Below are 27,369 nucleotides of genomic sequence, written 5' to 3'. Positions count from 1 at the left end.
GAACGCTTGATGTTATCAAAGCATGGCTTCTCCGAGTCAGTCATTGATACCTTAAATACAGACATGAAAGCCTGTCTCTAGGAAAATTGAACATAGATATGGTGTAAATATCTGATTGTTATGAATCCAAGGGTTACTCATGGAGTAAAGCCTGGATTCCCAGGATATTATTTTTTCTCCAAGATGTTTTTGAGAAAAGGGTTGTCAGCTAATTCCTTAAAAGGGACAGATTTTTACTCTGTCTATTTTTTTGCACCAGCGTCTGGCAGGTATTCTAGACGTTCAGGCATTTGGTCAGGCTTTGGTTAGATCCAAGCCTGTGTTTAAAACTGTTGCTCCACCATGGAGCTTAAACCTGGTTCTTAAGGCTCTTCAAGAAGTTCCGTTTGAACCTTTTTTGTTCCATAGATATCAATCTTTATCTTGGAAAGTTCCTTTTAGGTAGCTATTTCCTCGACTCGTAGAGTCTCCAAGTTATCTGTGTTACAATGTGATTCTCCTTATCTGGTCCTTCGTATGGATAAGGTAGTCCTGCGTACCAACCTGGGTTTTTTTCCTAAGGTGGTATCTAACAAGAACATCACTCAAGAGATAGTTGTTCCATGCTTGTATCCTAATCCTTCCTCAAAGAAGGAACGTCTATTACACAATATTGGACGTGGTTTGTGCTTAAAGTTTTACTTACAAGTTACTACAGTTTTCATCAAACGTTCACCTTGTTTGTTGTCTATTCTGGACAGAGGAGAGGTCAAAAGACTTCAGCAGCCTCTCTGTCTTTTTGGTTAAAAAGCATAATTCATTTAGCTTATGAGACTGCTGGACAGCAGCCTCCTGAAGGGATTGCAGCTCATTCTACTAGAGCTGTGGTTTTCACTTGGGCCTTTTTTAAATGTGGCTTCTGTTGAACAGATTTACAAGACGGAGTCTTGGTCTGCGCTTCATACTTTTTCAAATTTAACAAATTTGATACCTTGCTTCTTCGGAGGCTATTTTTGGGAGAAAGAGTTTTTTTACAGGCAGTGGTAACTTCCGTTTAAGTACCTGCCTTGTCCCTCCCATCATCCATGTACTTTAGCTTTGGTATTGGTATTCCATAAGTAATGGATGATCCGTGGACTGGATACACTTAACAAGAGAAAACATAATTTATGCTTACCTGATAAATTTATTTCTCTTGTAGTGTATCCAGTCCACGGCCCGCCCTGTCACTTTAAGGCAGGTAATTTTTTCATTTGAACTACAGTCACCACTGCACCCTATGGTTTTTCCTTTCTCTGCATGTTTTCGGTCGAATGACTGAATATGGCAGTTAGGGGAGGAGCTATATAGCAGCTTTGCTGTGGGTGGACTCTTGCAACTTCCTGTTGGGAAGGAGAATATATTCCATAAGTAATGGATGATCCGTGGACTGGATACACTACAAGAGAAATAAATTTATCAGGTAAGCATAAATTATGTTTTTTAAGTGTCACTGCATGGTCCTTAAAATGTTTAGATGCTATAGCACACTTTAAACATAAATGCAATGGGGGTACCGCCATGGCTTTTAAACACAAAGAACAAGGTCTATCTGAAGGCTCAGACATGTTTGACAGACTTAGACAGTACTATAATGCAAGAAAAAACACTTTTTGAAAAAACGTTACTGTGTCTTTAAATAATAAAAAGCACACACTTTTTTACCAAAACATCAAAAAACATCCGATCTTAATGAAATTTTCACCACATCATCCTAATGCTTTTAAATGATTGCACACAAATTTTCAAATCAATTAACACCTTAATGCTCAAACCGGAGCTAAAAGAAGCAGGCAACCGGTTGAAAACACTACAGCACGATGCCACAGTCTCTACTGTGGCTTTTACCTTCCTTAGGGATTATTTGAAGATGAAAATAAGCCTCTCTGAAGTCCTCACTGAAGTCTCTGGACTCTACACGTGAAGCTGCATGAACTGTCTAGTAAAACAACTGCGCAACTGAGGCGCGAAAATGAGGCCCCCTCCCTCTTCATTCCAGAGTGATGGGGCCTTCTGAGATAGATTAGGTGTCTAATAATATGCCAGGCGAATAAAAAAAAAAACAGAAAGTGTTTCATAAGTCTAAAAACGCTAGATTCAATATGAAATCATGCTAATAAGCAAACGATTTAGCCCAAAACAGAGTCAACCAGTATTTAAGCCCTTAACCTAAGCCATCCTTCTATACTGAGTCTCAGAAAATGGCTTACCTTCCCTCATGGGGATTCCTGTCAGTCTTCTAGCATTACTAGGTCTTGTTAGAAAAAATGACTGATCATACCTGAAGCAGTTAAGCCTGCAAACTGTTCCCCCCAACTGAAGTTCTCCGGTACTCAACAGTCCTGTGTGGGAACAGCAATTGATTTTAGTTACGAGTGCTAAAATCATATTCCTCTCAGCAGAAATCTTCATCACTTTCTGCCACAGAGTAAATAGTACAAACCGGCACTATTTTAAAATAACAAACTTTTGATTGAAGAAATAAAAACTACAAATCTAACACAACAAACTCTTTACCCTCCCGTGGAGATGCTACTTGTTAGAGGGGAGCTATATGGACAGCTCTGCTGTGTGCTCTCTTTGCCACTTCCTGTAGGGATTGAGAATATCCCACAAGTAAGGATGAAGACGTGGACCGGATACACCAATGTAAGAGAAATCTATAGACTACTGTCAGAAATATCTTCATTGATGGGATCTATTATTATTACTAAGAAAGAAACCCTTGTACTTGGGACTAAGGAACTCTTTCCTAAATTTACCTTTTATCCCTGAGATCTCAGGAAGGATAATACCATGTCCGTGTAGAAACTTGATTGTTGTAAGAATGGCGCCTGGACTAGTGATGTCGTCCAATTAAGGTGCCACTGCAATGCCCCGTGGCTGAAGCATCGCCAACAGCGATCCCAGAACCCTTTAAAGAAAGAGTTTTTAGTTGAACACAAGCCTCCTTACCTCCAAGGACAGCCATACATGGTACAATACAAAGTACCAGCACCTGGGGGTAGATTTGAAGAAACTTGTAATGACCCCAGTGAATAGGAACATGGAAGAACGCGTCCTCAAATCCACCATTGTCAATAAATTGACCCTCCTGGACCGAATCCAGACCCTGGTTCTAATTGGAAGAGGAATTATCACTCCCCGGTCGGAGAGGTCTCCTATGTAGAGCAAGAACGCCTCTCCTCTTGTCTGGTCTGCCGACAATCTTGAAAGCAGAAACCTGCACCTGGGAGAAAGTCTTGAACTCTAATTTGTATTCCAGGAACACAAAATTCCCAAGTGATCATGAACTCACAAACCCCAAGCTTGATCGAAGAAGGAAAAACCTGCTCCTTTACGTATCAGGCACACGCCCCTCATGCTGTCCTTGATTTAACAGCAGGAAACATGGGCTGTTTTCCCCTATTCTAAGCCTGGCTGGGGGTACCAGCAGGCTGAGACTGCTCCTGCTTGGGAGAAGGAGTGAAAGTATTTCCCCAGAAAACTCGGAAGAACTGAAATTATCTCTTCGCTTATTTCTTATTCTGTAGATGAGACAACCGCAGACCAAGATCTTGACCATAATGCTCTGCGGGTCAGTATGGTAAAGCCTGAATCCTAGTGCCCATCACTCCTCTATATTAAAGAAGATTACTCACTTAAAGGCCTTTACACTTTTCAGTCAAAGGGGAGAGTGTCTGTCCAATAGAATCAGACAACACATCAAACCAGTATTCCGCTGCACTGGAGACAGTAGCCCTACCAACCGCAGGTTATCCATTTAAACCTTCAAACTTCCCTTCATAGGGTTCTTTTCCTGCATCAGTTCCAAAAAGAACTACTATCCACTATGGGAATAGTATCTCCCTACTGCAAAGACTCTGTTATAGAGTCTACTATATAAAACATCCTAATTAATATAGGAAAGGAGAAAAAAGGTAATAACCAGATTCTTCGATTCCTCTGCAAATATCCTGATAGCCCTATCTGGTATAGGAAATACATCCACCATGAAGTGCGCGTCACAATATTAGTATAAGTAAACAGGACTCTCTAGGATAGACTACGCCGGTAGAGACGGAGTCGCCCATGGTAGCCAAAAACTTCTTTAAGTAATCAATAGAAGTAATCAAGCTACAACTGAAAGAAAAACAACCTAAGAATCAGATAGGGGAACTACCTTATCTGAGTCTAAGAATTCCCTCAGAAAAAGTAACTTCCTCTGTCAGGTTACAGGGAAAAAATCTTCGTGATAGCTACTACTAAACAATCATACGTAACTGATTGAAAATATATCCTCTTGCACTTTTCCCTACAGTGTGGGAAAAACAGAAAATGTTTGAAATGCAAGGTACCTCCAAATGGAGAGTGAAAGGAACCGCAGTGCACTGCATGTGGGCTATACATTTTTTGGTATTCTACGGGAGAAATTTGTGGCATAGCTTGACTCTTGACAATAGACTCCTAAACAGCATGAGCCTTAGAAGGAGAAAGTCTATTTTTATAAAATAATTTTCTCACCATAGATGAGAAAACATAAAGGAATGAAGGTACCATTATATATAAAGCTCAAGACAAGAAAGCCTCTTGGACCATCCTGTCTACAGGATGAGATAATCAAGTAAACAGTTTAAATTTTTAAAAGAAAAAAAATCACATAAAAATGTTACTGTTTCTTTAAATTTGAAAAATGTTACCGTTTCTTTAAATTTTAAAACACAATTTTTTATTTTCATGTGCAGCAGGAAGGTAACTTAGCACTCAGTTACTGTCAAACCTATCAACTCCTCAGCATACCCTGCTGAGGTACCTATCTGAAAACGTTACTGTTCCTTTAAATTATAAACACAAAAATAAAAAATTATGTGCAGCAGGAAGGTAACTTAGCACGCAGTTACTGCCCAACCTGTTAACACCTCAGCAAACCCTGCTGAGATACCCATCTGAACGTTACTGCTTCTTTATCCCTTTATTTTGTAAAAACGAAGCCCTTAGAGAACGATGTCAATATATTCTAACTGTCTACATCTCTAGGCATAAGAAGTCCTGAACGTAACTGTATACTTTGTCCGGCCCCCTGAAGCAGGAAAAACACTAAGTACATTGCTAAAAAGAAAAACTCCTCCTTCCGTTGCCTAAACTCGGAAGTGGAGAAGTATGCAGCCGAAATTGGCGCCACACGTAGCTCCACCCATCGTGTGCGTTACAATACAAAACTCCCGGTCGCCATTATGATAGTTAAAGCAAATAAGCCACCGGGAGCAAACTGACTATATGCGTTACTTTATGAAGTCTGGGGGCAGATAGGGCTACCGCTTGCTGGACAGCAGCTTAGCCTCTAAATGAAACCAACGTATCACTTCCCACTGAGAGTTTATCTTCCCTCAGCCCTAGTGAACATAAGGTCCCCAGATATAAAACAACTTATTTTTCTCCTCAGCCCCAGTGCCTGCTTATAATGTGCTGTCGCTGAAAAACCCCTCCTTTAGTATTTAGGAGATAAGTCCCAGATCAATAAGTGCTCCACTTCTACTGACACCCAGACCCAGAATAAAAAGTCAGCACTTACCTTTTGTATTCTGCCCGACAGCAAGGCAGCTCAGCAGGTTTAGGAGGTCCTCTCCCTCCCATAGCCCTGTGGAGAAAGATAAAGCCTGAGTAATCTTGCTTAGGCTATCAGGGTTAGGGCAGCATAAATATATGGGAGGCGCAGTGAGAATTATGTCCCACAAGTTCCCATTGCTCTAAAGCCACCATAGGCTCTACTGTAGAGACTGATATGGACTATGGCTACACCCTAGAACAAAGCAGCACACTCTGGCACTACTTTAAAAATAATAAACTCTTGATTGAAGAATCTAAAAACAGAATTTATGCTTACCTGATAAATTACTTTCTCCAACGGTGTGTCCGGTCCACGGCGTCATCCTTACTTGTGGGATATTCTCTTCCCCAACAGGAAATGGCAAAGAGTCCCAGCAAAGCTGGTCACATGATCCCTCCTAGGCTCCGCCCACCCCAGTCATTCGACCGACGGACAGGAGGAAATATATATAGGAGAAACCATATGATACCGTGGTGACTGTAGTTAGAGAAAATAATTCATCAGACCTGATTAAAAAACCAGGGCGGGCCGTGGACCGGACACACCGTTGGAGAAAGTAATTTATCAGGTAAGCATAAATTCTGTTTTCTCCAACATTGGTGTGTCCGGTCCACGGTGTCATCCTTACTTGTGGGAACCAATACCAAAGCTTTAGGACACGGATGAAGGGAGGGAGCAAATCAGGTCACCTAAATGGAAGGCACCACGGCTTGCAAAACCTTTCTCCCAAAAATAGCCTCCGAAGAAGCAAAAGTATCAAATTTGTAAAATTTGGCAAAAGTGTGCAGTGAAGACCAAGTCGCTGCCTTACATATCTGGTCAACAGAAGCCTCGTTCTTGAAGGCCCATGTGGAAGCCACAGCCCTAGTGGAGTGAGCTGTGATTCTTTCAGGAGGCTGCCGTCCGGCAGTCTCATAAGCCAATCGGATAATGCTTTTAAGCCAAAAGGAAAGAGAGGTAGAAGTCGCTTTTTGACCTCTCCTTTTACCAGAATAAACAACAAACAAGGAAGATGTTTGTCTGAAATCTTTAGTAGCCTCTAAATAGAATTTTAGAGCACGGACTACGTCCAAATTGTGTAACAAACGTTCCTTCTTTGAAACTGGATTCGGACACAAAGAAGGTACAACTATCTCCTGGTTAATATTTTTGTTGGAAACAACTTTCGGAAGAAAACCAGGCTTAGTACGCAAAACCACCTTATCTGCATGGAACACCAGATAGGGCGGAGAACACTGCAGAGCAGATAACTCTGAAACTCTTCTAGCAGAAGAAATTGCAACCAAAAACAAAACTTTCCAAGATAATAACTTAATATCTACGGAATGTAAGGGTTCAAACGGAACCCCTTGAAGAACTGAAAGAACTAGATTTAGACTCCAGGGAGGAGTCAAAGGTCTGTAAACAGGCTTGATCCTAACCAGAGCCTGAACAAATGCTTGAACATCTGGAACAGCTGCCAGTCTTTTGTGAAGTAAAACAGATAAAGCAGAGATCTGTCCCTTCAGAGAACTTGCAGATAATCCTTTCTCCAAATCTTCTTGTAGAAAGGATAGAATCTTAGGAATTTTTATCTTGTTCCATGGGAATCCTTTAGATTCACACCAACAGATATATTTTTTCCATATTTTATGGTAAATTTTTCTAGTTACAGGCTTTCTAGCCTGAATCAGAGTATCTATTACAGAATCTGAAAACCCACGCTTTGATAAAATCAAGCGTTCAATCTCCAAGCCGTCAGTTGGAGGAAAACCAGATTCGGATGTTCGAATGGACCCTGAACAAGAAGGTCCTGTCTCAAAGGTAGCTTCCATGGTGGAGCCGATGACATATTCACCAGGTCTGCATACCAAGTCCTGTGTGGCCACGCAGGAGCTATCAAGATCACCGAGGCCCTCTCCTGATTGATCCTGGCTACCAGCCTGGGAATGAGAGGAAACGGTGGGAATACATAAGCTAGGTTGAAGGTCCAAGGTGCTACTAGTGCATCAACTAGGGTCGCCTTGGGATCCCTGGATCTGGACCCGTAGCAAGGAACCTTGAAGTTCTGACGAGACGCCATCAGATCCATGTCTGGAATGCCCCATAATTGAGTTATTTGGGCAAAGATTTCCGGATGGAGTTCCCACTCCCCCGGATGGAATGTCTGACGACTCAGAAAATCCGCTTCCCAATTTTCCACTCCTGGGATGTGGATCGCAGACAAGTGGCAGGAGTGATCCTCCGCCCATTGAATTATCTTGGTCACTTCTTTCATCGCCAGGGAAGTCCTTGTTCCCCCCTGATGATTGATATATGCAACGGTCGTCATGTTGTCTGACTGAAACCTTATGAATTTGGCCTTTGCTAGTTGAGGCCAAGCTCTGAGAGCATTGAATATCGCTCTCAGTTCCAGAATGTTTATCGGGAGAAGAGACTCTTCCCGAGACCATAGACCCTGAGCTTTCAGGGATTCCCAGACCGCGCCCCAGCCCACTAGGCTGGGGTCGGTCGTGACAATGACCCACTCTGGTCTGCGGAAGCTCATTCCCTGTGACAGATTGTCCAGGGTCAGCCACCAACGGAGTGAATCTCTGGTCTTTTGATCTACTTGAATCGTCGGAGACAAGTCTGTATAATCCCCATTCCACTGTATGAGCATGCACAGTTGTAATGGTCTTAGATGAATTTGTGCAAAAGGAACTATGTCCATTGTTGCAACCATCAATCCTATTACTTCCATGCACTGCGCTATGGAAGGACGAGGAACAGAATGAAGTACTTGACAAGAGCTTAGAAGTTTTGATTTTCTGACCTCTGTCAGAAAAATCCTCATTTCTAAGGAATCTATCATTGTTCCCAAGAAGGGAACTCTTGTTGACGGGGACAGAGAACTTTTTTTTTTTTGTTCACCTTCCATCCGTGAGATCTGAGAAAGGCTAGGACGATGTCCGTATGAGCCTTTGCTTTTGACAGGGACGACGCTTGAATCAGGATGTCGTCCAAGTAAGGTACTACTGCAATGCCCCTTGGTCTTAGAACCGCTAGAAGGGACCCTAGTACCTTTGTGAAAATCCTTGGAGCAGTGGCTAATCCAAATGGAAGTGCCATAAACTGGTAATGCTTGTCCAGAAAAGCAAACCTTAGGAACTGATGATGTTCCTTGTGGATAGGAATATGTAGGTACGCATCCTTTAAATCCACGGTAGTCATAAATTGATTTTCCTGGATAGTAGGTAGGATCGTTCGAATAGTTTCCATTTTGAACGATGGTACCCTGAGAAATTTGTTTAGGATCTTTAGATCCAAAATTGGTTTGAATGTTCCCTCTTTTTTGGGAACTATGAACAGATTGGAATAAAATCCCATTCCTTGTTCTCTTATTGGAACTGGATGTATCACTCCCATCTTTAACAGGTCTTCTACACAATGTAAGAATGCCTGTCTCTTTATTTGGTTTGAAGATAATTGAGACCTGTGGAACCTTCCCCTTGGGGGTAGTTCCTTGAATTCCAGGAGATAACCTTGAGAAACTATTTCTAGCGCCCAAGGATCCTGAACATCTCTTGCCCAAGCCTGAGCAAAGAGAGAAAGTCTGCCCCCCACTAGATCCGGTCCCGGATCGGGGGCTATCCCTTCATGCTGTTTTGGTAGCAGTGGTAGGCTTCTTGGCCTGCTTACCCTTGTTCCAGCCTTGCATTGGTTTCCAGGCTGGTTTGGGTTGTGAAGTATTACCCTCTTGCTTAGAGGATACAGAATTAGAGACTGGTCCGTTTCTGCGAAAGGGACGAAAATTAGGCTTATTATTAGCCTTAAAAGACCTATCCTGTGGGAGGGCGTGGCCCTTTCCCCCAGTGATGTCTGAAATAATCTCTTTCAAATCAGGTCCAAATAATGTTTTACCTTTGAAAGGAATGTTAAGCAATTTTGTCTTGGAAGACACATCCGCTGACCAAGACTTTAGCCACGACAGAAAACCCTGAATTTTTCGCCGCTAATCTAGCTAATTGCAAAGCGGCATCTAAAACAAAAGAGTTAGCCAATTTAAGTGCTTGAACTCTGTCCATAACCTCCTCATACGAAGATTCTTTACTGAGCGATTTTTCTAGTTCCTCGAACCAGAAACACGCTGCCGTAGTGACAGGAACAATGCATGAAATTGGTTGTAGAAGGTAACCTTGCTGTACAAAAATCTTTTTAAGCAAACCCTTTAATTTCTTATCCATAGGATCTTTGAAAGCACAACTATCTTCGATAGGAATAGTAGTGCGTTTGTTTAGAGTAGAAACCGCCCCCTCGACCTTGGGGACTGTCTGCCATAAGTCCTTTCTGGGGTCGACTATAGGAAATAATTTCTTAAATATAGGGGGGGGAACAAAAGGTATGCCGGGCCTTTCCCACTCTTTATTAACTATGTCCGCCACCCGCTTGGGTATAGGAAACGCGTCGGGGGGCACCGGAACCTCTAGGAACTTGTCCATCTTACATAATTTCTCTGGAATGACCAAATTGTCACAATCATCCAGAGTAGATAACACCTCCTTAAGCAGTGCGCGGAGATGTTCTAATTTAAATTTAAATGTCACAACATCAGGTTCAGCTTGATGAGAAATTTTTCCTGAATCTGAGATTTCTCCATCAGACAAAACCTCCCTCATGGCCCCTTGAGATTGGTGTGAGGGTATGTCAGAACAGTTATCATCAGCGTCCTCTTGCTCTTCAGTGTTTAAAACAGAGCAATCGTGCTTTCTCTGATAAGTAGGCATTTTGGATAAAAGATTTGCTATGGAGTTATCCATTACAGCCGTTAATTGTTGCATGGTAATAAGTATTGGCGCACTAGATGTACTAGGGGCCTCCTGTGTGGGCATAACTGGTGTAGACACAGTAGGGGATGATGTAGTATCATGTTTACTCCCCTCATTTGAGGAATCATCTTGGGCAATATCATTATCTGTTGCATTACTGTCCTTACTTTGTTTGGACACTATGGCACAATTATCACATAAATTTAAATGGGGAGACACATTGGCTTTCATACATATAGAACATAGCTTATCTGATGGTACAGAAATGTTAAACAGGCTTAAACTTGTCAACAAAGCACAAAAAACGTTTTAAAATAAAACCGTTACTGTCACTTTAAATTTCAAACTGAAAACACTTTATTACTGAATATGTGAAAAAGTATGAAGGAATTGTTCAAAATTCACCAAAATTTCACCACAGTGTCTTAAAGCATTAAAAGTATTGCACACCAAATTTCAGAGCTTTAACCCTTACATTAACGGAACCGGAGCCGTTTTTACATTTAACCCATATACAGTCCCAGAATGAGGCTCTGTCTATAACTAGAAAGGCCCCCATCTGAAAAAGGTGTCCAACACAGTGCCTGCCGTTTTTCTAAACGTTCCCCAAGATTATAATACCAATAATTAGTTAGAATCTGCATAATATGCCTAGTAAAGCAATTGTTTTAGCCCAGAAAAATGTCTACCAGTTTTTAAGCCCTTTTTGAAGCCCTTTATTCTTTTATGTTTAACTAAGAAAATGGCTTACCGGTCCCCATGAGGGGAAATGACAGCCTTCCAGCATTACACAGTCTTGTTAGAAATATGGCTAGTCATACCTTAAGCAGAAAAGACTGCTAACTGTTTCCCCCAACTGAAGTTACTTCATCTCAACAGTCCTGTGTGGAAACAGCAATCGATTTTAGTTACTGTCTGCTAAAAATCATCTTCCTCTTACAAACAGAAATCTTCATCCTTTTCTGTTTCAGAGTAAATAGTACATACCAGCACTATTTTAAATTAACAAACACTTGATAGAAGAATAAAACTACAAAAAACTCTTAACCATCTCCGTGGAGATGTTGCCTGTGCAACGGCAAAGAGAATGACTGGGGTGGGCGGAGCCTAGGAGGGATCATGTGACCAGCTTTGCTGGGACTCTTTGCCATTTCCTGTTGGGGAAGAGAATATCCCACAAGTAAGGATGACGCCGTGGACCGGACACACCAATGTTGGAGAAACTAACACCTCACGTTACCTCTTCCTATCACTAACGTAGGCAAAGAGAATGACTGGTGTGTGAGGGATGGGTGGAGCTATTTGGCAGCTCTGCTGTTGTGCTCTTTGTCTCCTCCTGCTGACCGGGGGGTAAGTGTCCCATTAGTAATTAAGATGATTCGTGGACTCATCGTGTCTTAAAAAAAGAAATAACTATTTTCTTCAACTATTAATTTTATTGCACAACATAGGAATTTAATCCAATTTTTTACAATAACAATATGGCTTAAAAAGAAAAAAATATATATCATAATACATTGCTTAGGAATTAAAACATTAAAAGTTAAAAACTATTGTCAGAATGAGGTTTGTTTATTCACATACTGACCCTTTTTGGTTGTCCGCCTTCACCACTCTTGTTAATTGATGACACATTGAGACCAAATTCAGAGACCTCTGAGGAATTACTATATTCATTTTCCTGCAGAAAAAAATATTATATTTGAAAGAGAAATACAATAACAGAAATATAACATATACAGAATACATACAAAATAACTAAACTTGTACGAGGCATAGAAATTTAAGTGTTTGTTTTGTGTGTTTAGAAATAAAGTCATAATCTACAGTATCAGAAAAAGCAGCAGGCAAATGCCATATTTTTCTGTATATAAGGTGCATTAGAATATAAGATGCCTCAAATGGTTAAAGACTACAGATGTAAAATAAAAACCATAATGGATTTGGAACATTTTAAAATGACCATATATTGTAAGAAAATGCTTCATTAAGTTGAACTTTCTAAAGTTAACAGCAATTTCTGTAAACTGCAGACAAGGAATATAGAATGTAAATTATTTTCATGTTTTGTGGAGTTTTTGTATTATTTTTAATTAAACACACATTAACCATAATCTAAACTAGTTCTTTAAGATTGCTTATTACAAATATTTATACTCAATGCAAATGAAGTGGGAAACATTGAATGTGATTTCCACAGTTTAATAAAACACTAAAATGTTGTCTATAAAATATTTATGCATAGAAACAGTGCAGTTTACTGTCATTATTTATTTTGCCTGTTTTTAATTTTGAAATTACCGCTAAGAGTGGCTGCAGTACCTTGTGCAAAAGCACTGACCTTGCAACATTCTACTGAATAATTGCATGATCATTGCAAGAGCTCCTTTATATCTGTCCCTAACTGGCAGCAGTAAAGGAGATAAATACCAACGCACTTCCTTACACTGTCAGCCTCTCCCCTAATCTACCTTAAACGCTCCCTAAAGACATGTTTGTCCCTATGGGGAATAGGGCCCTCAATTCCTCCTGTGTTTATCAAATTTTGTCTTGTCTCTTACAAGTTTTGTAACATTGTTTTTTTTTAAGCTAATTGTACCCATGGCCAGCACTTCGGAATATGTTGGAGCTTATAAATAAAGTATAATAATAACATATTTAAACGTTTCACGCTGTTAGGACGTTCCATGCTGTCCTAAAAGCATTGGGCTTTAATGACATTAGGAAGGCATGAAACGTCCTACCTTATATGGCATCCTGCAGCCTACTCCTTTTAGGGAATGAAAAATTGGACTGGGGGACATGCCTAGCATCATAGGCAGTCCCCCATGATCTGATTGTGTGATTGCATCGACGATTGAGTGATTTCATTTTTCCAGCAAGTGTTTACATCAGAACTTCGGCATAAAAGGGTTAAGAGGCATGTCAAGAAGTATGATAATAATAATAATAATGTATATTTGGAATACTGATGTTTTGAAGGTAATATATTTAAAACCACTGCTTGAAAGGAACCTTAAGATTTATTTTTTTTTTATTTTTTTTTAAGTACCAGCCCTGTGGCCATGCGTGGCGCTAAAGATAGTTTAAATTATTAATTTGGCCCCATCAATTTTTTTAGGGTTCTAAGAGATGTAAGAAGTTGATATTCGGTTCTAAGAGATGTAAGAAGTTGATATTCTATATAGGCACTGACAAGATAAATATAAAGACAAGCATTGGACAGTGTAGACTCCCATTATGCACTTCTTGGATAAATGTCACCTTTTATTCAGTTCCAGAGTGATCACTTCACTTGGCACTCACAAGATAAATATACACTGTGTATGTCTATTGTGGTTTACAGCTCCTACCATGCACTACTACTTGGGTAAATGTCACTTCCAGTTTCTAGTATATCAAGTTTCAGAGCACTCACTCTGTTAAAGTGGCCCTTTATGGGAGAAGAACACTAGGCCAGTGGCCCCCGGATACAATGAGCTTGATACACCTGATTTAAAGGGATATAAAAGTTAAAAACGTTCATGATTCAGATAGAGCACGTATTGTTTTCTCATCGAGGGTAAACATTTCCTGCAATGACAAACAGGACACATACCTAGAACTTATACCTTTTCTCTGATGATCACATTGTTACCTGAGAAGCTCAGACAGCATTCAATAAATCTAAATAAGTTGGTTTAACTGATATTAAACTATACCCTAAGGACACCTGCAATCTGTGAAACAAATGACGTACACTAACCCATTCACCTGCTTAGGACTTTCTTTTTGAGGTGCTCTACGATGCTCTGACGATCTCGTGTTAGATGTAGACTTTGGTCTTTGCACTATACGATGTGGTCCAATTCTTGGAAGACCTTGAGATGCGTTACTACAGGTTCTGTGGCACAAAGTTTTTCTTGCATTAAAGTCAGCACAATAAAAGTGCTATCAAGTTGAGATGATAATAGAAAAACATGTCTGGTCACCAAACAAATCACTTGTCTGGAGGTTGAATAACACAATAAAATGTACAAATGATCAATGTACTGTACTAGGCACAGAATTAATGATGCATAAATGTTACTACGTACAGTAAGAATTTGTCACAAAAGCAAAACCGAGTCTGATATTTCCATACAAAGAGCAGCACATTATAAACAACAGAGCGTTAAACACACACCATTTGACTTCCAAACCTAACATTATACTACATATACAGTTAGCTAGTGAAGAAGTTATAGGTTAAGCACAAACATTCAGTTATAACCACATTTTACAAATGTTAAAACACTCGAGTTTATTAAACAAATTAGCATTTTATCATGGGCTCCTAATCACTACAAACCAAAAATATGAAGTAAATGGGTTCAGTAGTTTTTGAAATTAAGACCAAAAAAGGAGTAAACTCAGTTCAACCCCTCCGCTACAGGGACTTTCAGAGAAGAACTTTTAGCATCTTTGCTATCACTCCATTTAAACAGAAATAGAGCCTTGTTTTTTTATTTTATTTATTTACCTGTCAAAACTACATACATTTTATTAAGAAGACAACCCAAGGTATTGTTCAGAAATAGCAGCCTCAGTTTTTTGGTAATTAGAATGCCGCTAATTGCAGCTGTGCACCACACTCCTATAATTCTTAGCAGTGAAGGGATTAATCAGGTAACTTTAGTGTAGGGATTACCCTCCCACCCCCTGATCCCTACCTGATCCCTCTGAAACAGCTTTCTTACCTCCCTCACCCCCACTGGTCACCACCATCTAAAGGTACTGGCAGGAAGCCTGCCAGTATGTAGTTAGGTTGTTTTTTTTTTTATTGGTTTATCAATTGGAATTACATTACATCGTATATATGTTTGATGCACTGACTTGATGGAGCACATGCACTCGCAGGGGATTTATTATCTTACATCAGGCTTTACCCACAGCTGCTTGGGTAATATCCGTTTTCCCCAGGTAATCCAAGGATTACCCAAAATCTGACTTTACCCATAACACACACACACACTTCCATTACCAGGAGAGAAAAAATAAATAAAAATTATATATATATATATATATATATATATATATATATATATATATATATATATATATATATATATATATATATATATGTGTGTGTGTGTGTGTGTGTGTGTGTGTGTATGTAAATTAATCTATTATCACTTTGGTTGGTAAGGAGTGCAGTACAAGCATTACCTTCTTAGTTTTCCTCCACTGTGAGGCTTGTACTGAAGTCTGTTATCTAAAAGAAAATAGAATTACATTTAGAAAGCAGAGATGCATTTTTCCCCCTTTTTTTCTGTGTGATATGCAGGTGAAGTCCCGTATAAAGTATACAGCATGCCTATATTGCCAATATTACCCCCAAGCAACAGCACAATGACATGCTGATCATCTACTGTTACTGATTTAATAAAAAAATGAATAAATAAGGCGCTGAAAATGACTGATTTCAGCTGTCCAGCAGCAGCACTGCCTAGACATCATATAGGACAATAGAGGCAGGGTCTGAAGGCAAAGGAGACTTAAAAGTGTAAACAGTGTACTCAAGCAAGCAGCTGACCAGAGATGATTGTATTCAAAGAGGCTACAGGAACACCCTTTCAAGGGGGCTAGGCTTTTTCTCCTACTGGAAGGTTGATTTCTGCTCCTGTGTCTTGTTTACATCACGTTTCTACAGGGAGTGCAGAATTATTAGGCAAGATGTATTTTTGAGGATTAATTTTATTATTGAACAACCACCATGTTCTCAATGAACCCAAAAAACTCATTAATATCAAAGCTGAATAGTTTTGGAAGTAGTTTTTAGTTTGTTTTTAGTTATAGCTATTTTAGGGGGATATCTGTGTGTGCAGGTGACTATTACTGTGCATAATTATTAGGCAACTTAACAAAAAACAAATATATACCCATTTCAATTATTTATTTTTACCAGTGAAACCAATATAACATCTCAACATTCACAAATATACATTTCTGACATTCAAAAACAAAACAAAAACAAATCAGTGACCAATATAGCCACCTTTCTTTGCAAGGACACTCAAAAGCCTGCCATCCATGGATTCTGTCAGTGTTTTGATCTGTTCACCATCAACATTGCATGCAGCAGCAACCACAGCCTCCCAGACACTGTTCAGAGAGGTGTACTGTTTTCCCTCCTTGTAAATCTCACATTTGATGATGGACCACAGGTTCTCAATGGGGTTCAGATCAGGTGAACAAGGAGGCCATGTCATTAGATTTTCTTCTTTTATACCCTTTCTTGCCAGCCACGCTGTGGAGTACTTGGACGCGTGTGATGGAGCATTGTCCTGCATGAAAATCATGTTTTTCTTGAAGGATGCAGACTTCTTCCTGTACCACTGCTTGAAGAAGGTGTCTTCCAGAAACTGGTAGTAGGACTGGGAGTTGAGCTTGACTCCATCCTCAACCCGAAAAGGCCCCACAAGCTCATCTTTGATGATACCAGCCCAAACCAGTACTCCACCTCCACCTTGCTGGTGTCTGAGTCGGACTGGAGCTCTCTGCCCTTTACCAATCCAGCCACGGGCCCATCCATCTGGCTCATCAAGACTCACTCTCATTTCATCAGTCCATAAAACCTTAGAAAAATCAGTCTTGAGATATTTCTTGGCCCAGTCTTGACGTTTCAGCTTGTGTGTCTTGTTCAGTGGTGGTCGTCTTTCAGCCTTTCTTACCTTGGCCATGTCTCTGAGTATTGCACACCTTGTGCTTTTGGGCACTCCAAATGGCCAAACTGGTGGCAAGTGGCATCTTGGCAGCTGCACGCTTGACTTTTCTCAGTTCATGAGCAGTTATTTTTGCGCCTTGGTTTTTCCACACACTTCTTGCGACCCTGTTGACTATTTTGAATGAAACGCTTGATTGTTCGATGATCACGCTTCAGAAGCTTTGCAATTTTAAGAGTGCTGCATCCCTCTGCAAGATATCTCACTATTTTTGACTTTTCTGAGCCTGTCAAGTCCTTCTTTTGACCCATTTTGCCAAAGAAAAGGAAGTTGCCTAATAATTATGCACACCTGATATAGGGTGTTGATGTCATTAGACCACACCCCTTCTCATTACAGAGATGCACATCACCTAATATGCTTAATTGGTAGTAGGCTTTCGAGCCTATACAGCTTGGAGTAAAACAACATGCATAAAGAGGATGATGTGGTCAAAATACTCATTTGCCTAATAATTCTGCACTCCCTGTATAGCCAATACTGCAGTATTGAAATTTTCAATATATGTGGCGGATTCAGCAGGTAAAAACTGTTATTTCATATTACAAAATAAAGTTAAAGGAGCCGTTTATAAACGATTAATACACTCCAAAAGGTAAAATGGATTAATGAGAGCACATTAAAAATTTACAGTACAGTTTCCATTTAAATAACCCTAAACCGAACATTAAAGAGAAATGAAGGTCAAAGTTAAAATGTCCTGATTTAGATATCACACAGTATGCTCTCCTGGAAAGGAGCTAAGTATTAACAAAGATAAATAGGGGAGGTTTTATCTTTTTATTTTTTTAATTGGGAGTTTGGATTTGAAGGCTTGACCTTAGGTGTAGAGGTGGGGCACTGAGTGTTGGGGGATAATGCTGTTGTGTAGTGAGACCAGCACTTTTCTATACAAGTTATTACTATTACTTGAGCCAGGTAACATAAGGTTTATTGTAGTAGATGGCTGGGGAGGTTAAAGCTTATTGTGGCGGGTAGGTAGGTTGCAGAAACACACACACATTAAAATTATGGTGGAGATAAAAGTCTGAGATTAAAGTCCTCATATAGGCATTTAGGCGATGTGGAAAAAGGCAATATTTTACATATATTGTACTTTTACGTATTACAAATAAATTAATGCAAAACAACCTCTCTTTAATTCTTCTTTAATGTACTGTTTTTTAAAAAACAGGACTAATCTAATGAAACTCAGAGCTTGAACAAATAGCTTTATCAATAGAACACATAATAATACCAATAAATAAGGGGATTTAGGAAACTTACCATTATCTACAGCCTTTTTAGTAACTTTAGGGTATTTCTGAAATTTGATATAATAATAGCTTTCATATTCCATTAAAATGGTCTCGAGATCAATGTTGTCACAAACTTCATAACGCCCCAGACCAAGCTTGGTTTCTTGTTCTAGAGCATTTGCAGAATCCATGTACCTGGAAGGTGAAAGCAAAGCATGATCTGTAATTACGCCCAGTGTATATAATATACAGCTCCTACAGTAAGTGCCCCTCATGGCATAATACACACAGATGGGACAATGTTCATCAGTGCAGTTAATAAATATCCGTAAGAATTGATGCTCTTTTGAGGTCAAAGAGTGCTCACACCAAATATTAAATTCATTTAGATTTTTCTTCTGTTTAATCACTTTTGTTACACCAGCCTAAACCTTTTTCACAGTAGTGTATATATAACTGTGCTCTTACATTCTGATAGTCTATTGGCTTGTCTCACGGTCGTTGTTTTGAGATGCTACTTTTACCCATTAATAAAAGATTGATCTTTTTTTTATAAGGAACAAGGCTTATTCGTCTCTTTTGGAACTTTATTTTTTCACACAGTAAACCTTGTCCTGCAACCCCATATTTAGGCAAAACAAATGAAATAACTGGGAACCTCCCTTCCCCAAATATAACTGAGAACACAAAAATAATCAAAAATAATAAATCATTTATTAGGGCATACACAAATTAAATGTTCAGAGCCTACAACAGGGATCCCTATATAAAAAATATCAATGCAAAGATATCAATACAAATCTCATTCAATGCATGAACTAAAGTGGGCTGTCTTTACTAGAGTCCATTGTTGTAAAAAAGTCTCCTCCCACAAGTATGTGGAATTGTTACCATTATGATAACCCACATAAAAGTAAGTCTCAGTTGTGCAATTAGCACAAAGTAACAAAAACTTGCCAAGTGAGTGAAATTGTTGCCGTTCCAATAACCCACAATACACAAAGTTCCTTAGTGTTGCACAGGGATATATAACGTCCTCCCTTCACTCAATGTGTACATATACCCGGTATTGAAGTAATGTTCCAAATTAGCCTTGGCCCTCCTAGAGATCAAGCTCACTGGACCATGGTAGAGGAAAACTAGGGGGCTTACCAGCAGTAAGAGCTGGATGACACGCTATGAGCTAGCAATAACGTTTCAGCTTATTGTGTAGCCATATTTTCCTCGGTGTGGCAGCGCTATACCCTATTTTACTTATTACAATACATGCTGGTGACTGTGTGCGGACAGAATTGCCAAAAGAACTAGGGGACACCAGACTCGGTATTAGCAGCACAACCCAGTCAGTGACGGAACCGGTGGAAGCGGATGCACAGTACAGTTGTGACCTAGAAACTACAGACGCCAGTAACTGGCGAGAGAGGGTGAGAATCGGATGAACGTCATCTCGATATTCTGTTTAAACACCCGATACCAAGTTGGAGCTGGCATTGATATTGCTTATACAGGGTTCCTTGTTGTAGGCTCTGAACATTTAATTTGTGTATGCCCTAATAAACGATTTATTATTTTTGTGTTCTCAGTTATATTTGGGGAAGGGAGGTTCCCAGCTATAGTATTTGTTTTGCCTAAATATGGGGTTGCAGGACAAGGTTTACGGTGTATTACTTTTGACATTCATTTAAATTGATAAAAACCTCCATGCACCAGGACACCCATAACTTACTGTTTATATGTGGTGTCTTGTCCATAGCAATTTATATCCCCATTAGCGGGTGCTGCTCATTTTATCAACCTCGAAAGGAGGAAAGGCTGAGTAGACCTCCTTGGGGATCGAACTTGCAACCCTCGGTTTGCTACAATGCAGAGTAGCCACAGTGCATTAGTATGCTGAGCTAGCTTCCAGCTAGCATAAGGAACTCCAGAAAAAAAAAAAAAAAACTAAAAAGGGCACGAGTCCTAAATAAAAACACAGAGCAAAAACCTGAGAAACCGGGTCAGGCTAACAGAGACCCAACCAGTCTCATAGAAACAAGGGGAGGCAACACCCAGACCCCAGAAATACAGAAACCACAGGATAAGGCCGGGAGTATGAAACAGAGAGAGGATCTTCCCCTAACATAGTACAACCGCACTCTAGAAAGCAACTGAAGACAAAGGTCCCCAAGTCGCAAAAAGGTATCTCAGAATACCGAAATATTCAGAACGAAACCTCATGCAGCAACCTCATATAGGTCTGAAGAACAACACCTGAAGCAAAAACACTGCACACTGCAGTCATCTAAAAATGACTCTGAAACTGCAGGGCAAGTAGAAAGCAGCTGAAGATAGGATCCTTCAGATTGCTAAGTATCCACTAACCAGTGGATAACGTTGCAAGTTATCTAAGAGCCGCCAGTCCTTCCCACAAATCTTGAATGTGGAGAAAGAAGAAACATCAAAAAGGCTTACTGTACCTCGAACACTCCGAGGACGAAATAGCAGAGCAACAGATCTCAGATCCTGTTCCAAACCCAGACCAGCCCAAGCGACAGACATGTCTGATAGACAGGGGGACAGAAAGACCCCAACCACAAGCCCCCAGGGAATGGAAGAAAAAAGGGGGGACTCAGCCACCCCAACAGAGCTTGGGTGCCAACCCAATCCACTCCTCCAAAATAAGGCACTCCCAAGGAGAACCCCTAGGACCTGGAAAAGAGAAAAGTCCAATAGATCCGTAAGAAGACCTGTCACAACTCTCTTAGACAGTCTCTACGTAGAGAGATCAATTTCCAACAGGTGGAACAGAGCCCACAGAGCAGCAGATGCTGCCCCTTACAGAAATAAGCCACCTGATCCAACCTCCTACACACAGGGCAGGACAAAGACCCTCCAGAGAGAGAAAACCCCAACTCATAAGGAAGATAAACTATCCCCACCAAAGGAAAGGGCACAGATAAGAACAGCATATATGACCACAAAACATGAAGCCATAGTATGATCAAAACACGGACCGAATGAAAAATCATCCAGACACCACTGTTGACCCAACAGAGAAAAAAAAAACTTCCGATAGAGGAGCACACTCCGTCCAAAGGACAAGTTAGGCCTTAAAAGTTTATAACCAGTACCCGAAGATGGATGAGAATTCTGGCCTACCTGCTTGCAAGCCCAATGAGCTAGCCCATATGTCGCAACATAGGGTCCTTGAAAAAAACTGGGTTGTCCCGAACCAGTCTACCGGATCATAAGTCTCCAGACATCCAAGAAGGATCTAAGACAAGAACTCCGGACCCGGGACCCAGAATCATTCTAGAACGAACGACACCCTCAGGGAACACAAGATACCCCGATTGAAGCAATCAGACCTCACAGGGGATGAGAACCGGGAAACCTGGAGAACAGGTACAGGACTCACTCGTAATTCCCAGCCCAAAAGGGAAGAGAACACCCTTAGCCGGAGGTCAACACCCCCCCAGCAAGGTACTAGGCCGCGACAAAGTCACGCAATTTCTCTAGAGCCCAAAGGCCCCAAGGGCAGCATTAAGGGAAATGAAAACGAGAACAGGGTCACCCGAAAGAGAGTAGAAAGAAAGGCTAGTCTCCATAATCCTTTCAGATTAACGTTCCAGATAACACCTCATATCGCCCCTGATATGGAGACGACTAACTCCCGAAGGAAGACAGAGCCTCACGGCTTTCACTTCCTAATTAAGCAGCCAAAGCCGCCCGAAAAACCGGACAAAGTCCAGAAAGTCTCGACCCAAAGGAAGAGAACCTCTAAAAAGGAATAAGTCCTAAAAGGACACTTCCAAGAGACCGTGAAAGGCAAAACCGTAAGAATGGCAGTATGAAGGACCTAAATCCTCCAAGCCTTCAACCCACAATGGGAAGGAACACTCTAGTTCCCGAAAAATTCGGAAACGACTGAGCATGTCGCCACGGATCTCAACAGAGTGCCGGCCCACTAGATTGAAAGGGGATGAGGACTGAACCAATCCCCCATGCCCCTAAGCAACCATGGACCATCAAGTCCTCTCAGAATGCTAGTTGAAGCTTGTAAAACAAGACAATCACACAAATCATATTGTGATCACTAGGCGCCCTCACCGGACCAACCGGACATAAAAAGGTGCCACGTGTCTGAACTAGGCCTCAAAGACAGAAGGATTTGTACCCAGTCAGGACCAGCTTGAAACCAAGGGCCCCAGCACTGTCAATGCCACATAGAGAGTCTCCCCCAACGATGGAGGGATAAAGAACAGTCAGACAGACTTTTGTAAACAGAGCGACCACAAAATCACGAGTATCAATTCCAGAAGTGAAAGTTCACGAAGGAAACATCACACCACAACATGAGCTTTAAACCAAATAAAACTCATCCTCACCGGATGAAAATAAAAGATAAGGCAATCTGTAGGTTATCGCCCAGGAAGAACGGACACACCTGCAGGAACAGCTAAACAGGGGTCCGAGACTTCCAAGCTCAGAACTGGAAAAGGATACACAAATAACAAAGGACTATAAGAAGATTACTTCATCCCCTTATGTCTATGTATGCAAGCCAGTCGAAGAGTAAGACTGAGAATCCCCATACCCATTAAGAGTGGGATCCTCCAGCAATGCCAAAAACGTGCCTTAGTAGGACACGAAGGAGCACCAGTCTATATAATGAAAGGTGCAACATACTTCCACCGGGACAAAAGGAAATATCGGCCCCAAAGGTTGACCCCCTGAGGCCTCAGGGGCAGTCGCTCACCCAGAAAGCTGAACTAGACCAGGCGATCCCACTCCTGACGAGCCCCGGTTAACTAAACAAGGACAATATCCTAAGCACACTCCCGGGAGGTGCAGATGCCCCAGCGCCAAAGATATGGCCATGCGGAACCGTGTTGTTACCTCCGGTGGGAACAGGCCACACTCCCTAGAAAGGATAAGTAGCATTTGGGTTACCTGCATGCGTAGTAAAAGAGTTGAACGTAGGCAACACGTCTCGTGAGAAATAGAATAGACGGATGGCTAAGTGGGCACCCGATTCCCCGATCCCAAGGAACAGAGCACCCTAAAACGGCATTCGGAACATAATTGATGGGCATGTATAACCCGGGCCAATTCATATTCTTCGCAAGAAGCAGAGTCTGAATCAAGAGACATCCGTCTCCAAGAATCCTCCATAACTCGGACACTGCCGCCTCCAGAGAACCAGACACCAGTGGACCAGGATTTCTTCGTCGCCATGCGATCAGGAAAATGCAAATAGGGTCAAATGGTAAACCGTGCAGTTCATGCAAAAGCGCGCCTGACCAAAAATGCTGCGTTACTAGACATAGGCCGTTATGTTCAGAAATGGCCATGAGCAGAAGAAACACTACACAGTAGCAGACAGAATCACATAACAAACATGATTATAAACCCCCCTGTTCAATAACCCCCCTCAGGAGATATTAACCCTTGATTCCTAGATACAAAAAGGAGCATCACTGAGACCCTATGTTAAAGTTATCCCCAAAGGTTGTAGCCCCTCTCGTATAACCAGTTGAAATTACAATACATCCACGATGAAAGTAAAATGAAACGATCTTACCGGAATCTACGCCGTGGAACAGGAACACGGCCCTTCAAGTGTGACAAATAGTAGCGTCACCTCTGCCATGGACTTGAGAGAAAAAAGCAGGCAGCGAAACTCGTCAACGCTGACTGCTTGTGGAGCTGTTAATATGGGTCGGGATGGTTTCGCAGAAAGACTCTCCCTGCATCTCCGGACTCTAACTTTCACCCATGCTCTCACTGAGAGGCTGACAGGACTACTTAAAACTCCAGTCCCATGCCGAAGAGTACTACCTTCCATAAGAGACTATGGAAAACTTCTGAAAACCTCCTGGGACGAAAGACAAAGAATGACTGGGGGATGAGGGAAGTGGGAGGAGTATTTAAGCATTTGGCTGGGGTGTCTTTGCCTCCTCCTGGTGGCCAGGTTCTAAATTCCCAAAAGTAATGAAAGCAGCTGTGGACTCCCCTGCCCGGTCATTCATAACTGAAGGCTATAAGGACTGAAACAATCCTTTCCCGCCTTGTGAACCCACAGGTCCTCTCGAATGCTTAGTTGAACAGAAAAAAACAATGATAACTTGAGCACTCAGCGCTACTACCGATCCAGCAGAAACAGCGCCACGTGTCTGAACAGCCACAAGACTAAACGAACCCGACAGGGCCAGCCTGTACTCAGTGTCCTAACTGGCAAGCTGCATAAATTCTCCCACATAGGGGAAAAAAAAAGGAAAACAGACATTATTAAACATAGGACTAACATGTCCAAACAACTTCCAAAGAAGTAACAAAGAGTATCGATCCCAGATGGTTCCTGAAGGAAGCAAACACAAATAAAAGACATCCCATAGGATACAAAATAAAATATAATATAAGGCAACCCGAAGGTAAACGCCAAAAAGACACAGGTCAAACAAAACAAATGACAAACAGGAGATAACCCCACATGCCTGATGAGGTGCACCATTCGAATTATCAGACTTTAAGTCCCCATATCTGTTAACGATAGTGTCATTCAATAACTGAAAAAGATGTCTAAGCAACACGCAGGCGCGCAATCCTGTAACGAAAAGCACAACACTCCGGAACAGTTACACCCACAGGGAACTGTAGAGGCCCACCCCAAGGCGGAAGACCCGGGACAATAGGGCACAAGCACAATCTCAAATGAACGTCAGGACTCTGCAGACGGACCATCGCTAACATTATCTGGAAGCGAAAACGTGCTGCAACCTCCAGGGGGGAACACGCCACCCTGCATGGAGGAACCAAAGACTGGGTTATCCGCATATGTAGAAGTATGAATTGGTAGGCAGCGCATATGAATAGACCGGTCCGGTCGCCAATGGCGAGTAAAATTCCTGCGGGCAAGTAAAATTTACAATTTACCAGCCCGGCTGGCGATCTCACCATTGGCAGCTTTGCACTATTTTTTGGGGGGCATAATATTGTGTTCTATCTTTTTTTTTCATAATACTGCAGCCGCACTATTTCTTGCACTATTTTTTTTACAGCAGCGCCTTAATACTAGCGCAGCGCATTAATTCCATCTAGCTTGTCCGTTGTTAGTGATGTCACATCAGGGCGTACTATAGCATACACACTTTTATTTGGGAGCATTGATACAAGCTTGTGTTCCGGATCACATTGATGTCACAGCAAAGCTCCTTGTTAACGGCAGACGCTTTATGTTTTGTGGGGCACCTTGTTAGCGATGTTGAAGCTGATGCACAATTTTGTATGGACTACAATAGCAGCGGAAATAATGAAAGAAAGTGCTGCTCAGGTTTGCATTACTCTATATTTTTCTGACATACCGACCAGGCTTCTGGAAGTTACCTTAGCAATGTCACAGCATACGCACTATTTTTTGGGAGCAGAATACCGGTAGCAGACACTGCTGCTCAGGTACTGATAAATCCTGTTCCATTTCAAAGTGATGGCTATATGATGTGGCGCTATCTTAATAATGTCAGTGAACCATCAAAGAAGAAGAAGGTAGATGATGCAGAAAAGAGAGAAAGGGCCAGACAATATGAAAAGGAAAAGAGAGAGAGACAATTCAAAGACAGCTGGATGATTAATGATAAGGGGGAAAAGAGAGAGTGGCTTGTGTACAACAGCTCAAAACAGGTTATGCTATGTAGTGTATGCCAGGCATTTTCAAACAAATGGAATGCATTTGTGGAAGGTACCAGCACAATGAAACTTGAAGGTATTCGATCACATGAGCTTTCATCAGGGCATCTGTGGAGTGTCCAGTGTGAGTCAAACCGAAAATTAAAGCAGACTGAAACACCTGCTGGACAGGCAATCGCTACCATGACAAAGGCACAGACAGAGAAACTAAAACTACTGTTTTGCAACGCTCATCTCCTTGACATTAAATCGAGGCCTTTCTCTGACTTTCCAGATTTGTGCAAGTAAGTGTATGCTTTTATTGTATGTGTTTGGCTTTTCCCTAACTGTGTGCTTGGTTTATATTACTTTCTGTCCAAAATGCTAATTTTTATCTCTTGACTATTTTGTTTCTACAGACTTGACAAAATGAAGGTTTTGGATGTGGGAGATACCTATCTTAATGCCATATCAGCACGGTCATTTGTACACTTTATTGCACAGGAAGAAAGAAAACATACAAAAACAAAATATGCAGCTGCCAAGTTTCTTGCAGTCTTGTGTGATGGTTCAGTTGATAGTGCAGTGGTGGAGGAAGAAATTATTTATGCTAGATTTGCAATAGAAGGCAAGGTACACACAAGATTTGTGGCTTTGCAGTCAGTTGAAAAGGCTGATGCTGAAACAATTTCTCAGGCAGTAAATACAGCAGTTACACAACACCTTGAGCAGTTGTGGAAGGAGAAACTAGTTGCAATAGGCACTGATGGAGCAGCAGTGATGCTGGGAAAAAATGGAGGAGTTGTGTAGAAGCTAAAAGGACAGAGAAAGCATGTTGTTGCAATTCACTGCATGAGTCACCGCTTGGAGCTAAGTGTCAGGGACACAGCAGCCAATAATGAGAGTCATCAGAAGTTAAAGGATCTACTTCTAGGGTTATATTTATTTTATTACAAGTCAGAACTCAATCATGCAAATCTTAAGAACAGCTATGCTTCTTTGAAAATTAGGACACTATTGCCTACACGAGTAGATGGGACACGATGGGTAGGCCACTTCTGGCGTGCACTTGACCATTTCCTCAATGGTTATAAAGCAATTATACAACATCTTGATCAGGTATGTAGACCTCTGCCCCTTCCCTCTACTATCTCTATCTCTCCAGCCTTCCCTTGCTTTCTCCCCATGTCTCTCAAGCCCCCTTTCTCTCCCTCCATTTCACCCTCCCCACTCCTGTTCCTCCCTATCTGTCCCTTTCCCCCTACCTCTAATTCATTTTATCTCTCCTGTGCTGCTCTCATTCACTCTCTCTACCTCTCCCGTCCTCTCTCTGTCTCTCAAAATTGAGAGAG

At 41.3% G+C, this 27,369-nt stretch overlaps 1 protein-coding gene across 1 annotated transcript in view; it reads right to left on the bottom strand.

The window, feature by feature from the left end:
• Positions 1-27,369, bottom strand: part of KATNAL2 (katanin catalytic subunit A1 like 2) — a 172,574-nt gene that overhangs the window by 89,537 nt on the left and 55,668 nt on the right. Inside the window, exons 3-6 of the mRNA XM_053701085.1 lie at positions 18,402-18,568; positions 15,580-15,625; positions 14,146-14,275; positions 11,981-12,073 (exon numbers count right to left, since the gene is read on the bottom strand). Of these exons, the coding sequence (XP_053557060.1) occupies positions 11,981-12,073; positions 14,146-14,275; positions 15,580-15,625; positions 18,402-18,568 (436 nt within the window). The remainder of the gene's footprint in view (positions 1-11,980; positions 12,074-14,145; positions 14,276-15,579; positions 15,626-18,401; positions 18,569-27,369) is intronic.

This window comes from Bombina bombina, chromosome 2 (assembly GCF_027579735.1).
Source record: "Bombina bombina isolate aBomBom1 chromosome 2, aBomBom1.pri, whole genome shotgun sequence".
Lineage (NCBI taxonomy): Eukaryota > Metazoa > Chordata > Amphibia > Anura > Bombinatoridae > Bombina > Bombina bombina.
This window is presented reverse-complemented; position numbering and strand designations above follow the sequence as displayed.